This window comes from Phodopus roborovskii, unplaced genomic scaffold, assembly GCF_943737965.1.
Source record: "Phodopus roborovskii unplaced genomic scaffold, PHOROB, whole genome shotgun sequence".
NCBI classification, from domain to species: Eukaryota; Metazoa; Chordata; class Mammalia; order Rodentia; family Cricetidae; genus Phodopus; species Phodopus roborovskii.
The window spans coordinates 7,460,751-7,473,609 of NW_026126603.1; the positions used below are offsets into that span (position 1 = coordinate 7,460,751).

The 12,859-nt window shown below is 42.0% G+C and overlaps 2 protein-coding genes across 4 annotated transcripts in view; one reads left to right on the forward strand and one right to left on the reverse strand.

Moving 5' to 3' along the window:
* Lsm6 (LSM6 homolog, U6 small nuclear RNA and mRNA degradation associated) overlaps nt 1-12,859 on the forward strand; it is a 355,072-nt gene that overhangs the window by 104,836 nt on the left and 237,377 nt on the right. The window lies entirely within an intron of this gene.
* The window catches only part of Slc10a7 (solute carrier family 10 member 7), a 219,627-nt gene that overhangs the window by 45,370 nt on the left and 161,398 nt on the right, over nt 1-12,859 (reverse strand). For both annotated transcript variants that reach the window (XM_051205885.1, XM_051205884.1), the window contains exon 7: nt 2,979-3,062. In XM_051205885.1, coding sequence (XP_051061842.1) covers nt 2,979-3,062 — 84 coding nt within the window. The remainder of the gene's footprint in view (nt 1-2,978; nt 3,063-12,859) is intronic.

Consider the following 12,859-nt stretch of genomic DNA (forward strand, 5'->3'; position numbering starts at 1 on the left):
ACACCATGGGTGAACTGGAACCGAGTGTAGGCCAGGGGAGTGTGGACAGGCCACGGCATAGTGGGGGAGACTGCAGTGGAGCTGCAGCAGGGAGGAGCCTGTAAGAAAGGGTGTGGTAGAACAGAGCATGCAGGGGCAGGGTGAACCAAACTGTGAAGTTACAAACTGTGTGGGCGAAGGAAATGACAGGGAGCACCACGGGGAGCACCCTCAGCAGAGAGACCTGGGTGGGAACTGGAGGACTTTCGGGAGCGGTGATGACTTGGACGAGAGATGACTAGGTATGCTGCCCTCTCCCACACTGGATGGTGTTGCAGACACATAGCTGGGAAAGACCTCGAGAAAGGGTGGCATTAGTGACTTCCTGAATGTAGGGAGGACACGAGGAGCAGGAACAGTGCAGTTCTGGTAAGTGTCCACTACTAAGATTGGAATACAAGAGAGGGGCAGGAAGACTCAAGTGTGCAGGTTCCCTTATCACGTAAAGCCAAAGGAACTGTGGTATAATAAGAAGAGGTAATAAAAAGCTACCCATACTGTATATGTCAAAGCCAGATGGGGTACCAGTGCTGAGAAGAGGAGAGGATACAAGCTCTCACCCTTAACCCAAAAGTTATTTCCAGCTGACAACCCCTCGCAAAGGAAAAATTAGTTTTCCCCAATAGAGGGTCAATTTACAAAGGCCCTATGCCCAGAAGTAGATGGACAACCCAACAGTATTTTTGGAGATGTTTTGTCTCATAATGCTTTATTTAGGCAATTTTTTTTTCTAAAACCTTACTTGTCTTTTGGTTATCTACTGTGGTTTCTTATTTTGTGTCTGTGTGTGTGTGTGTGTGTGCGTGCGTGCGAGTGTGCATGCATGCACGTGTCTTCTTTCTTTTCTCTGTTTGCTTTGTTTTATTCTGGTTTGTTTGTTTTTATTGCCCTGTTTGGGTATAGAGTTGGATGGGTGGGTGGCAGGGAAGATCTGGGAGGAGATGAGGGAGGGGAGATGGTGATCAGAATACACTGTAAAAGAAATCTTATTTTTTTTTTTTAAAAAAAAAAAAAAAGCTACTCATACTATGTTTTGACTGTCTTTACTCAATGTTTTACTTTAGGCTCACATAGGATGAGCAATCTAACAACTCATATTCCTCTCTGGGTAGAGATCCTTTACACAAATGGTAGATAGTATGTTTAAAAACTGAATTATGTGGGCATGAGTGGCTTTGTCCATATGTGTTAAGCCAAGTATTTATCATTAACATAGGTATTTCCATGATGGGGGACATGAATGCACACTGATGCTGTTCACAATGGAGACCTGGGGCAGGTAGACGTGCTTGTGCCACAACAAGACAAAGTGCACACCGTATGCAAACAATCTTGTTTTCTTTCCATTCATTCACTGTGCGTACACTTACTGGGTACCTGCAGCTGCAATGGGAATCAAAACAAACATGGCTTCCAGACATCATGAGAGGGGCGGAGACAGGAAGGGAACACTGGGCTGCAGTGATGCGGCTAAGGGGACTCACACTCGTCAAAGGAGAGGTGGGCTGCACTGAATCAAGTGAGTGACAAGCTGGGATGCGAGGGGGGCCAAGGACATACCATCAGAAGGGATAAGCAGAAACCGAGAGAGAAAGGCCCTGGTGAGTAGGGTAAGAAATAAATAGGGCAAAGGCTACCAAGGCAGCAGGGTGTATTGTGTATTTATTTAGAGCCCTCACTATGTGATAGGCATGGGAGTGTATTTTTCAAATGTTATTTTGTAGTTAATTAAATGGTAATCGTTGATTGCTTTTAAATCACCCCAATTATGCTAATTTTGGCCTATTTTCCGAGTGTAAAATTAATGTAAATAGTGTCTGTGCAGTTGATGCTATGGTGATCTACATAGAAATAGCTGTTCTGTTTGCTACACCTTCCCTAGGAGTGAGTGAGGCTAGATGAAATGACTGTGGGAAAGTATGAAGACTAACTATGTCTTTTCTCTGAGGGGTTGGATCAGCCCCAGAGCTCTGCACGGGAGCAGTGGGAGCCTTTGCTGGGAAGTCACTCTCCCTACCTTGCTTCCATCACTCTTATACTCTTCCTGCAGACCCTGTCTCAGAACCCCTTACCCTAGGACTCCACTAAGACAGTACTGAGTCTTAGTGGTACTCAGTACTGTCTGTATGGATAGCATATGTATGGATGATATTTGAAAGGGTGGCTACCTGTCCAGTACACACAGGCAATCTTGATAATGACCAGAGCTGAAGTGTTTGAGTGTGTCAAATGATACTCCAAGAACTTTACACCCATCAATATTTCATTTAACCCTTACATTAATACTTTCAGAGGTACTGTAATTATAACATTTAATAAATTGTGACTGGGAGCTAGGAAGATTAAATGACTTGACCAAGGCCACCCAGCAAATGACGGGGAGAAATAAATGTAGGGTCTAGTTGCTCTTACAGTCTTGTGAACATGTGGCATCCTTGCATACCCTTTCTCTAAGACCTACCACATTCATTTCTTTGTGAAACTCTGGTATCCATGGCTGTGTGGCTTCCCATAACTTAAACCCCAAATTAACAACTAGAGCAGACCGTTTTACATATGTATGCTCATAAATGAGTTTCTAGCACTGTCTTAGGAAGCACTATAGAAGAGTGCCTGTTGGTTTTGCTTTGTTTTCTTAAGACAGGGTTTCTCTGTGTAGCTTTGGAGCCTATCCTGGAACTCTCTGTAGACCAGGCTGGCCTTGAACTCACAGAGATCCACCTGCCTCTGTTGTTTAAGGGAGATTCTCAGATACAGCTGGAGTCTGTATCAGATTCTTATGTAGAAAACCAACTGTGAGGTGGATTAATATGGATTAAGAACTTACAGGATGCACTTTTATTCCTCTTTTTTCATAGTATTCCCTCACCTGCCCTGACTTGACCTAAGAATTCACAGTGTAATCTGTCCAGGAAAGACCAGCTAGGCAGGGCCCTTACCTGTCCAATGATGAGAGGCACCACGACTGTCATAAACAGCTGAGAGAAAATGGATGTAAAAGGCACAGAGGAGGATGAGCCGAGCTGGAAAACAGGAGGATGCAAGTTAGACTCAGTGACTCAGTAAGGAAATACTGCTGTTAAGTCAGTAACACAATAAATTAACTCATTTCCATAAACTACTTTCACAAGCACCAAAAATTTGGTAGTAATCAATGAAGAGCAAGCAAAGTTATCTCTGATTTTCTACATTTAACATAAATAGACTATTAAGTACTTTAACATATAATTCTACTGAAAACTAAGATTAAGGGAGAACTGAAGTCCCATAATTATCCCAAGTACTTTTTATTATACACTCTTGAGTAGTATTCTACATATACCATGATATTTCACCTACAGTCATAATGTGATTGTTTCATCCATTTGTAGATTCTAGAATAATAAACAAATGTCTCATTCTCTTATCAAGATAATATTTTCGTTGATGCAAATAAAAATTTTTCTAACTTTTCTTAAGTCAAAGACAATGAATCCTAGATCCTTTACAATTCATTATTACACAAATTCTAGCAAATGAGAAATCATAAGACACAACTTCTTTTTCTTTTTTAAAAATCTTTCTGTATGTTTATGGTATGTGCATGTATGTGCAGGAAGGCAGATGTATATGTGCCACAAAGTGTGTGTGGAGTTTAGAGGACAACTTCATACACTGGTCCTTGCTTTTCACTCTGTCTGAGACAGGGCCTCCTGTTCCCTGCTGTGATTATTAGGTTAGCTGGCCAGCAGGCTACTGAGGATTCTCCTATCTCACCCCCCCCCCAAGCTGGGATTATAGACATACACTATTGTGTTCAACCTTATAAGGGTTTGGGGGATTTGAACTCGGGTCCTCATTCTTGAGTGGCAAGCTCTTTACCTACTAAGTCATTCTCCAGCCTTCTACTTTCATCTTAAAGTTTCAATAGACCTGTTTTAAAAGTTGTATGCCCTGGGAAGGTTCATAAGTCCTAGTTTTCTCTTCCCTTGCCGTTTTAATTCTTTGTTTACTAACAGTTACCATCTCAGCTTCAGAGAGATCCTATTTACCAAAGCCTTGATGTTCATCTACATAAATGCTCATATAGGCCTCAACTATCAAGAATCAGTTTCCCTGTGAACTTTCTCCTCCTGGTACCCAAACCTCTCAGGACCAATGATAGCCTGGTTCATAGATGTCCATCTTCCTCTTCAGCCCTTTCTCTAACAAAGTTCTCCCAAGCCACAAACACCCTCTCCTTTGCCCCTGTAACTTGCTTTTCATCCTCCTATAGACTGAACCTCAAATTTCTGAGTTAGAATTAGAAATGCCATTTGGGAAATAATTTTGTCAGTCAACAATGAGGCAGCGATGATGAAGGCAGAATGTTCGAACAAATCAAGTACTTAGATAAATGGCACCAGCAGCTCAGAATGAAATGATGTAGTCCTAGGGTTTGACTGATGTCTGCTGGATCTGACGCAGGACTTTCTAAGTAGACTAGCCTGTCCTAGAATTCACTATACCACTCAGCTTAGCCTTGCATTCAAGATTCTCCTGCCTCAGCCTCCCAAGTTCTGGGAATATAGCCATTCTCCATTGAAAGGACTCTCACCAACTTGAGTATGGTGAGCTTGGCTCTGGCAGGCCTTGCCCTTCCCCCCATTCTCTCTGCCTTGCTAAAAACCCTTAGATTACACTCCTAAAGCTCTTTATCCAGAGTTTGTCCTTTGTCAGTGCGCCTGAGTCCCCAGGACAAATACCCCTTTCTGATCTCCCTTGTTCCCTTCCTCTTCTCCGTTGTCCTCTGCCTCCTGTCTTTGTGTCTTATCCCTGCCCTCTGTCCCCCTAGGCAAACAAATCTCCTTTGTGCTGAGAATTTGGTCTTGGGGGTCCAGAGCCAATACTGTTTACTTTCACTGAATTAAAAAAAAAAAAAAAAAGGAAATAAAAAGGAAGGGAAAAGACATGACTGCTTCTAAGTATGAGGGGAGAAAAAACTTTATTATAGATACGTGGGAGAGACAGCGGGGAAGAAAGAGGGGAGTGAGGAGAACCAGGTGCAGCAGCTAGGAGGCCAAAGGTCAAACGGGGTGAGTAACCAGAATGTCCAGATTATACAGTGATCAAAAGGAGTGGGTAACCAGAATGTCCAGATTACACAGTGAAGAGCCCCGGGGCAAGGACAGCCCAGCCTCTGGGCTGGAGAGTTTAGGGTAGAGGACTATCTATGCTATCTATACTCTGTAACAGGTAGGGACTAAGGCATGCTAGGAGAACCTGGCAGTCAGGTCCACTCTGATATGTTAAATAGGTACCTCAGCTATTTGTTCTGGGTTTGAAGCTTAACAGATGGAAAAAGATATTTAAAGAAAATGGACTCAAGAAACAAGCTGGTATAGCCATTTTAATGTCTGACAAAACAGACTTCAAAACTAATCAGAAGAAATAGGAAAGGACACTACATACACAAATAAAAAAAAATCACCAAGAGGATACTGCAAGTCTAATCATCTATGCACCAAACACAAGGGCACCCAAGTTCATAAAAGAAATATGACTACAGCTAAAATCACATATTGACCCACACACAGTGATTGCAATACCTGACTCTTGCCACTCGGCAAAACCAGAGACATGTTGGAGCTAACTGACATCTTAAACTAAATGAACCTAACATATACACAGAACATTTCACCCACACAAAAGGGTACACCTTCCCAGCAGCTCATGGAACTTTCCAATACTGACAGCATACTTGGATACAAAAAGCCTCAACAGATATAAGAACACTGGAATAACCCTCTACAGTCTATCTGACTGCCACAGATTAAAGATGAATGTCAACAACAGAAACTACAGAAGCTTCTTGGAAAAGGGACAATACACTAGTGAGTGAAGAATGGGTTAAGGAAAAAATTAAGAAACTAGAACCGTTTTAGAACTGAATAAAAGTGAATGCACAACATACTCAAATGTATGGGACACACTGAAAGTGGTGCTAAGAGACAAGCTCATAGCACTGAGTGCCTTCAAAAAACAAGTAGAGAGATCTCCTATTAGTTAACAGCATACATGAAAGCTCTAAAACAAAAGGAAGAAATAATGCTCAAAAAGACTAGAGGACAAGAAATAATCAAACTGAAATCAATAAAATAAAAAGTCACAACAAATAATACAAAGAATCAATGAAACAAAGAATTGGTTCTTTGAAAAAAAAGTCATTAAGATTGATAAACTCTTAGCCAAATTAACTAAAAGGCTGAGGGAGAATATTCAAATTAACACAACTAGAGATGAAAAGGGGGATATAACAACAGACATCAAGGAAATACAGAGAATCTTAAGGACATACTTGAAAAAACCTGTACTCTACCAAATTGCAAAGCCTAGCAGAAATGATAATTTTCTTAACATATACCACATATCAAAGTCAGATAAGCAAATTAAACAAACCTATAACCCCTAGTGAAATAGATGTAGCAATTATGTCTTCTAACCAAAAAGAGCCCAGAGCCAGATGGTTTTAGCACAGAATTGTGCCAAAACAATTAAGAGTAACATTCCACAAATTATTTCACAAAACAGAAACACAATATTGCCCAATTCTTTATAATAGGCCAGAGTTACCCTGATACCTAAACCACACAAAGACACAATAAAGAAAAGAAAATTACAGACCAATTTCCCTTAAAACATACCTGTAAACATTCTCAATTAAATACTTGCAAATTGAATACAGGACATAAGAAAGATCATCCACCATGACCACATAAGCTCCATCCCCGAGATGGAGGGATAGTGCAGCATGGGTAACTGATATATATAATCCACCATAAAATAAATGCAGAAAGTACCTTTGGCAAAATCCTACATCTTTCATGATAAAAGTCCTGAAAAACTAGGGTTATAAAAGACATACCTCAACATAATAAAGACAATTTACGGTAAGCCCACAGCCAATATCAATCTAAATAGAGAGCAACTTAGAGCAATCCCACTAAAATCTATTTTCAATAATGAAAAAAAAAGTAAATAAAAAAGTCTTTTCCTCACTCTGGTAAATTTCACAAAGTTGGTACCATCCTTAGTCACAGTCTTTATACAGTCAAGATGCCAGGACTGTGTGTCCCACCTATGAGGGGACCTATACTCATTTAATGCCATTTTCTGAATTTAACCATTGCCTGAACTGTGGCTTCTAGTTCCCTTTCCAATACAACCAACACAAAGTAAAGAATACATAGAGAGTCAAAGGCTGAGGAAGATGTGTGCACAGCATCTCTGGTCCATCAACCCTGGATTGGAGGGACTGCTTTCTAGAACTAGAATAGTCAAAGTGATAACTACACTCCATTTTACATCAAGTATGTCCCCAAAGCACAGAGTGCTCAACAAATATGCTTGCCTCACAAATATTAACTCTAGATTTCTTCCTGCTGCAATGGATGAAACCAGGATAAAAACAGATTGAGGTACTGACTAAACTTCAAACAGTAAAGTCTGGATATCTCCTCAATGTTGTATGCATGAGGTTTAGGTCTGAAGCAGCAGCAGGTTTCTGGCGGTAACTGCTGGGTGAAGACAATCCCTGCTGGAATCTTAGAGCTCATTCACACATTCCTGGCTCCCTTCTTCCTAACTTTATTTACATTTTAAAATGTTTAAGAGCTAAAATATGGCAAAGTGTTTTCCTAGCTAGTTTAGCCGCCATATTCCCTTCTGAAGGCCAACAGAAATAAAAGAAACTAATTTCAATAATACTTTTTGTATAGCATGTATTTTAATTTCTCCATTCACTAGGCTGTTGTATATTTACTATTTAGAAACTCCAAAGAGAAGGCAGTAGAATACAGCAATGGGCTGAGGACACTTGAGTCCCTTAAACTACTTGATTGGAAACACAGGTTAGAATGACCCTTCTCCGAGGTTCTCAGATGACTGGCAAGACCATGCTATGTGGGGATGTAATTAATTGGGTTTTTAAGACAGACTAAGGGAGGCAGGGATAGTGGCTCAGAAGGTTAGGGGACCTTGGTGCTGGAGTCTGATGTGACATGAGTCTTTTCTTTAGACTTAGCCACGAGGCCTACTGTATGGTCAGTGTGAAGATTCAAAGGTGTCCCTGGGAGGTTTCTGAGGTTCACTGGCATCCAGAGGGAAGGACTTTCAGCATCTGGCAGAGGATAGCACACTAGAACATGGTAAAAAGAAAAAAAAAAAAAAAAAAAAAAGCAGAAGCTCCAACCATTCTGTGCTCAGGCCTGATCTCTGCTGCGGGAATAATTGCTTCTTCACATTTTAATGAGGATACCAGTGTGGACAAAAGGGCCCTGGGAATCACAGACAGCTTGCCCCACAATGGACTTAGCAGAAACACCAGTTACTATATTAACAGTAAAAATTAATTCGGGGCCAACTCATACTAAGCGCGCAGCCTGGATTTCAGAGACGACACATTTCACAGTGCCAGATTTGAAGACACAGCACAATAAACAAACAACTCAGTTACCACTTCATTTCTTGCAAAAAATATTGTACTACAAAGTGGAAAACGCACAAGTAGGTTGGCTTTGTAGTTTTAGTAGTTTATACTGAGAAGAAATGATTCATAATATATGAGAACTTAAATCCTTTATGTTCAACCACTCCTATAGGAAATAAAGAAACCCCCTGTGCCGTGTGTGTGTGTGTGTGTGTGTGTGTGTGTGTGTGTGTGTGTGTGTGTGTGTGTGCGCGCACACGCTCCTGAGAACACATCATGAGTTTGGGAAGGGGTCAGGGAACCACAAGGAGAGTTGGAATGGGGAGGGAGAGTGGAAATGATGTAAACACAGTGGTCATGCATAAAACTCTCCTAAGTATAACAAGTTAAATGAAAAAAAGAGAAGATGGGTTTGTGAGCAGACCTAGCCATCACCCTGTAACAAGAACATCCGCTTCCACTGACACCTGGATGCAGTTTAAATCATATTCTTAGGAATTCTTTCCAAAACTCCTTCCAAATGCCAAGTTCATCCCTTTCCTTTGCAGGCCACAGTTCCACTGTACCACTCAGAATCCCAACTGCTCATTTCCAAGTATGTCTTTCCAGGGAAAGTGCATGCACTTGAAGGCTGGGATGCTGACTTGTCATGGTTACAGCTAGGGAACCATTCAGAAACAACAGGAGGGCTAGTTAGGCCAGACTGCTTGGCCCAGACATCTGAGTGACAGAGATGGGCTCTAATACACGGGAGAAAAGAGGCCTGATGTGATCCTTGCATTCTCCTAACATTTCTGAGGTAAGGGACAAAAGTCTCATGTAGCCCAGAGATTCAAGAGCAGATCAGCCTGGCCTCCCTCTGCCCAATCATCTATGAACACAACAGCAGTACTTACTGTGGACTTGTATGTGGCTGACACTGGTCTGTTTATATGCTAATAATTGTTAGACAGTTTGGCACTCACAGAAACCCTGTGAAATGGGTCTAACTATTAATCCCACTTCAGTGACTAATAGTTGAACAAACTGGACATGGTTACTGTAGCTTCAGAGTGACAAGAACAGGATTTGACCCCAGAGGTGTAGCTCCAAAGCCTTCCATTCTGCTGCATAGTGATTTCAGGAGGCTCAGAAGGTAGGCAAGGAACAGGAAGGGAAGCCAGAGCTGGGTTCTCCTTTCCTTCCTGGTGGGGTGGGGGGAGTTGAGGGAGTGGACGATTGAGTCACAGGCCACAGAGAATCATCTGAGTGGCTCTTCTCTTTAACACTTTCACAAATGGCACAGAACTCGTGCCAGGTTGGTCTCATCAGAGGGAAGCGAATCCAGTACGCACAATGGAGGCCTTGGGGTGTTAGCCTTTAACTCTCCAACCTGGCGGAGCAAGGTTTCCTGGCAGTGTAGTTGACTGCTACCAGTACATTCAATTTAATAACAATTTCATTTGGAGAGTAAAATATTGCTGGTCCAAAGTAGCCAGGCTCAGAAAGACAAATAAATGACAGTTCTGAAGGGGAGATGCTATCTGCAGAATCTGTTACTCGCCATCTTTAGGAAGTAGAGAGCCTCTCCACTCTCCTGTAAGTGGGCTCACCTGTAAACTGTCACTAATGCACTGGGCCATCACCTGGTCTAGGGAGTGACCAGCCTTTTTTCTCTGTCAGGGAAACCCATTAGCGGAAGGCATTGCTATTTGTATCTCTTTTGTGATATTAAAACTTTATTGTATTCAATAATTTACCCCTGATGACTGGCCTTCGCTTTCATCAGGAAAAACTGAAAGAGCTATGTACAGTTTTTATTGTAGAATGGCAAATGCCAGCCAAATCTCTTTTTATGGGAAATTAGCAAGTAATGGCTTGAGATATAGTGAAAGATTTACATACTTACGCAGGCATGCACATATGCCCTGCTTAGTTTCTACCTCGCATCACAGGGCCCAGCCCTGGGGGAAGTGGAAAGGAGGCCTTGCTTACTGCTGAATCTTAACGTTCTTGTAAATACATGCATAAACACCCATGTCTCCCACCTGTTGTGAGGACAAGCATTACAGGGATGTCTTCCTTCTCAATTCCTATCTTTCCCCATGAACGACAGTTCAACTTCTCCATGGTCTCTGCCTCCTTCTCGCTCTCCCTCACAAGGGTGCATGCAAACTAAACTGATGATGTCCTGAAGCAGAGTTTAGTGTACACCAGGTGACACGGTCACCGTCAAACTGTTGGGATTATTTTTTAATCAAGGTGAGGAGTATGGTTGTTATACAGCCACATTTATTTATTTAGAATATATTGAGTAGAAGAAATTATCTTTTATTTTACAGCTAAACATATGGCATTTTCTTCTTTGAAAAATAAAATAGGTTTAAAATATTTTAAAAGATACAATAGTATGTAAAGTATGGTTTCATTTTTATGTTGATTTATCTTCTTTCATCTTTACTGAGGTGTAATTGACAGAACTGTATATGCAAGGTACACAAAGTAATGACAATGTATATGGTGTGTGATGAGCTCTGGTCTGGAAAGTGCCCCTGACCCACAGATTAAGTGGAAGACTAGAGGCAGAGGTATCTAGGAACATATTTTGCTTCTGACTTTCTGACCAAATAGTTTATCTGAATAGTTATCAATCTGAAGTTTGGAAAGGAACTAAAAAGTCCCTTAAACAAAGCATTTAAGTCCCCCCCAGAAGGGGAAAGGGGCGCAGTAATCAGGCAGTGTCCTACTCCGGTGCTCTTCCCTGCTCAGAGCACAGCCCCAGGGGTTGGGGCTGAAGCAGGAAGGGACAGGCTTGACCAAAGCTGCTTCCTGAGCTCACCCCAGCTTGGCCAGGGAAACTGGGGACAAGCAGTGAACCTGGCAAGAGTAGTGGCCTTTCAGAGGGGGTGTCATCAGTGTCATCTCTAGAGATTTTAAAACTGCTTCCCAGATGCCTGGCTAACCTGCCTCCCCTACTACAATTCAGTAAGGTCTGAGTCTGTCTGGGGTGGGGTGGGGAGTGGGAGACACCTCTTACAATAGGTTCCACAGATCGGCTACACAAAAAGTCTCAGAAAACAACTGTGTGACTAACACGCAGCTATCTCAGCTTCGAGAAGATTTGTCTTAAGGCATTTCTGAGCAGAAACCATCTCAGTGTGACTCAAATGCCTGGTTCCTCTTTATGTGCTCCCCAACTATCAACACATTATATCCCACTCATGTGACAAGTGATTATGTTATGTTGGGTGAGGCATCCTGAGCTAGTGGCCCTGGGCTCTATAAGAAAGCAGGCTGAGCAAGTCATGGGGAATAAGACAGTAACACTCCTCCATGGCCTCTGCAACAGCTCCTGCTTTCAGGTTCCTGCCCCGACTTCTCTTGGTAATGGACTGCTACCTAGAAGGATAAGTGAAACAAATAAGCTCTTTCCTCCTCACGCTGCTTTTGGTCACGGTGTTTCATTGCAGCAAGAAAGTGCTAAACGAGACAAGCAGTATAAACTATTTCTGTGCACAGTGATAGGATGGGGAGTCGACACTTCTGTTAGCAGGGAATGAACGATGGCTGCAGACTCAAAGACTGCAAGGAGCCTTCCCCAACTCCTCCCCCACATCAACTCCTACTAAACACAGCTGGAATCAGAGACTGGTAAGTAATGTTTTCTCTAAATTTCTTCCACATTATTGACTGTTTACCCAAACAGTGTTCAGCTACTTCAAGCCAGTAATTGTTTTCTGTGTCTTGTGTAGATTATTACTGTTCAGGAAATAGTAACTGAGTGCTAAAATAGGTCTTAAAACTGTCTCTAAAGAGTCAGGCTTCCTAAATATAACCAGGAAGCGCCTTCAACCCTGCCTTCTTTACTGGTTGTGCAGTCTGGGTCAAATTATAAAATGACTTGAGACCTCTTTTCTCAACTAAAAGGGGTGCTATTTTCCACTGTGCAAAAGTAGGAAAAAGCAGCTAAGTAAGTACAGGCATTCACTGTCTTCTGCTTCCTGATGGCAGATGAGTCGTGACACCTGTGTCTTCAAGCTCCAGGACATAACAGAGTGTATCCTTGAACCGTGAGCCAAAATAACCTTTCCTTCAAACGTGGCTTTTGTCATAGCAAAAGGACAGGAACCAAAACAAGGAGAAAAACAAGGTGTCTTATACAGTGCTGTAAGAAAGCTCACCTACAGAGGGTTTAAGGATCTAGCAATAGAAACAGTCAGATCAATAAAACATAGGCAGGTGGAAATAGGCTTGCAGGCATGCCATGTACATAGAAATGTCTGAGTATGTAAGTGTTCCATTGCCCCTGGGACTTATAAACATCCACATACTTGATTCAGGGACAGATTGCTGAGAAGCCAAGCCATAGAAATGGGTTGATATAATAACAGGGCC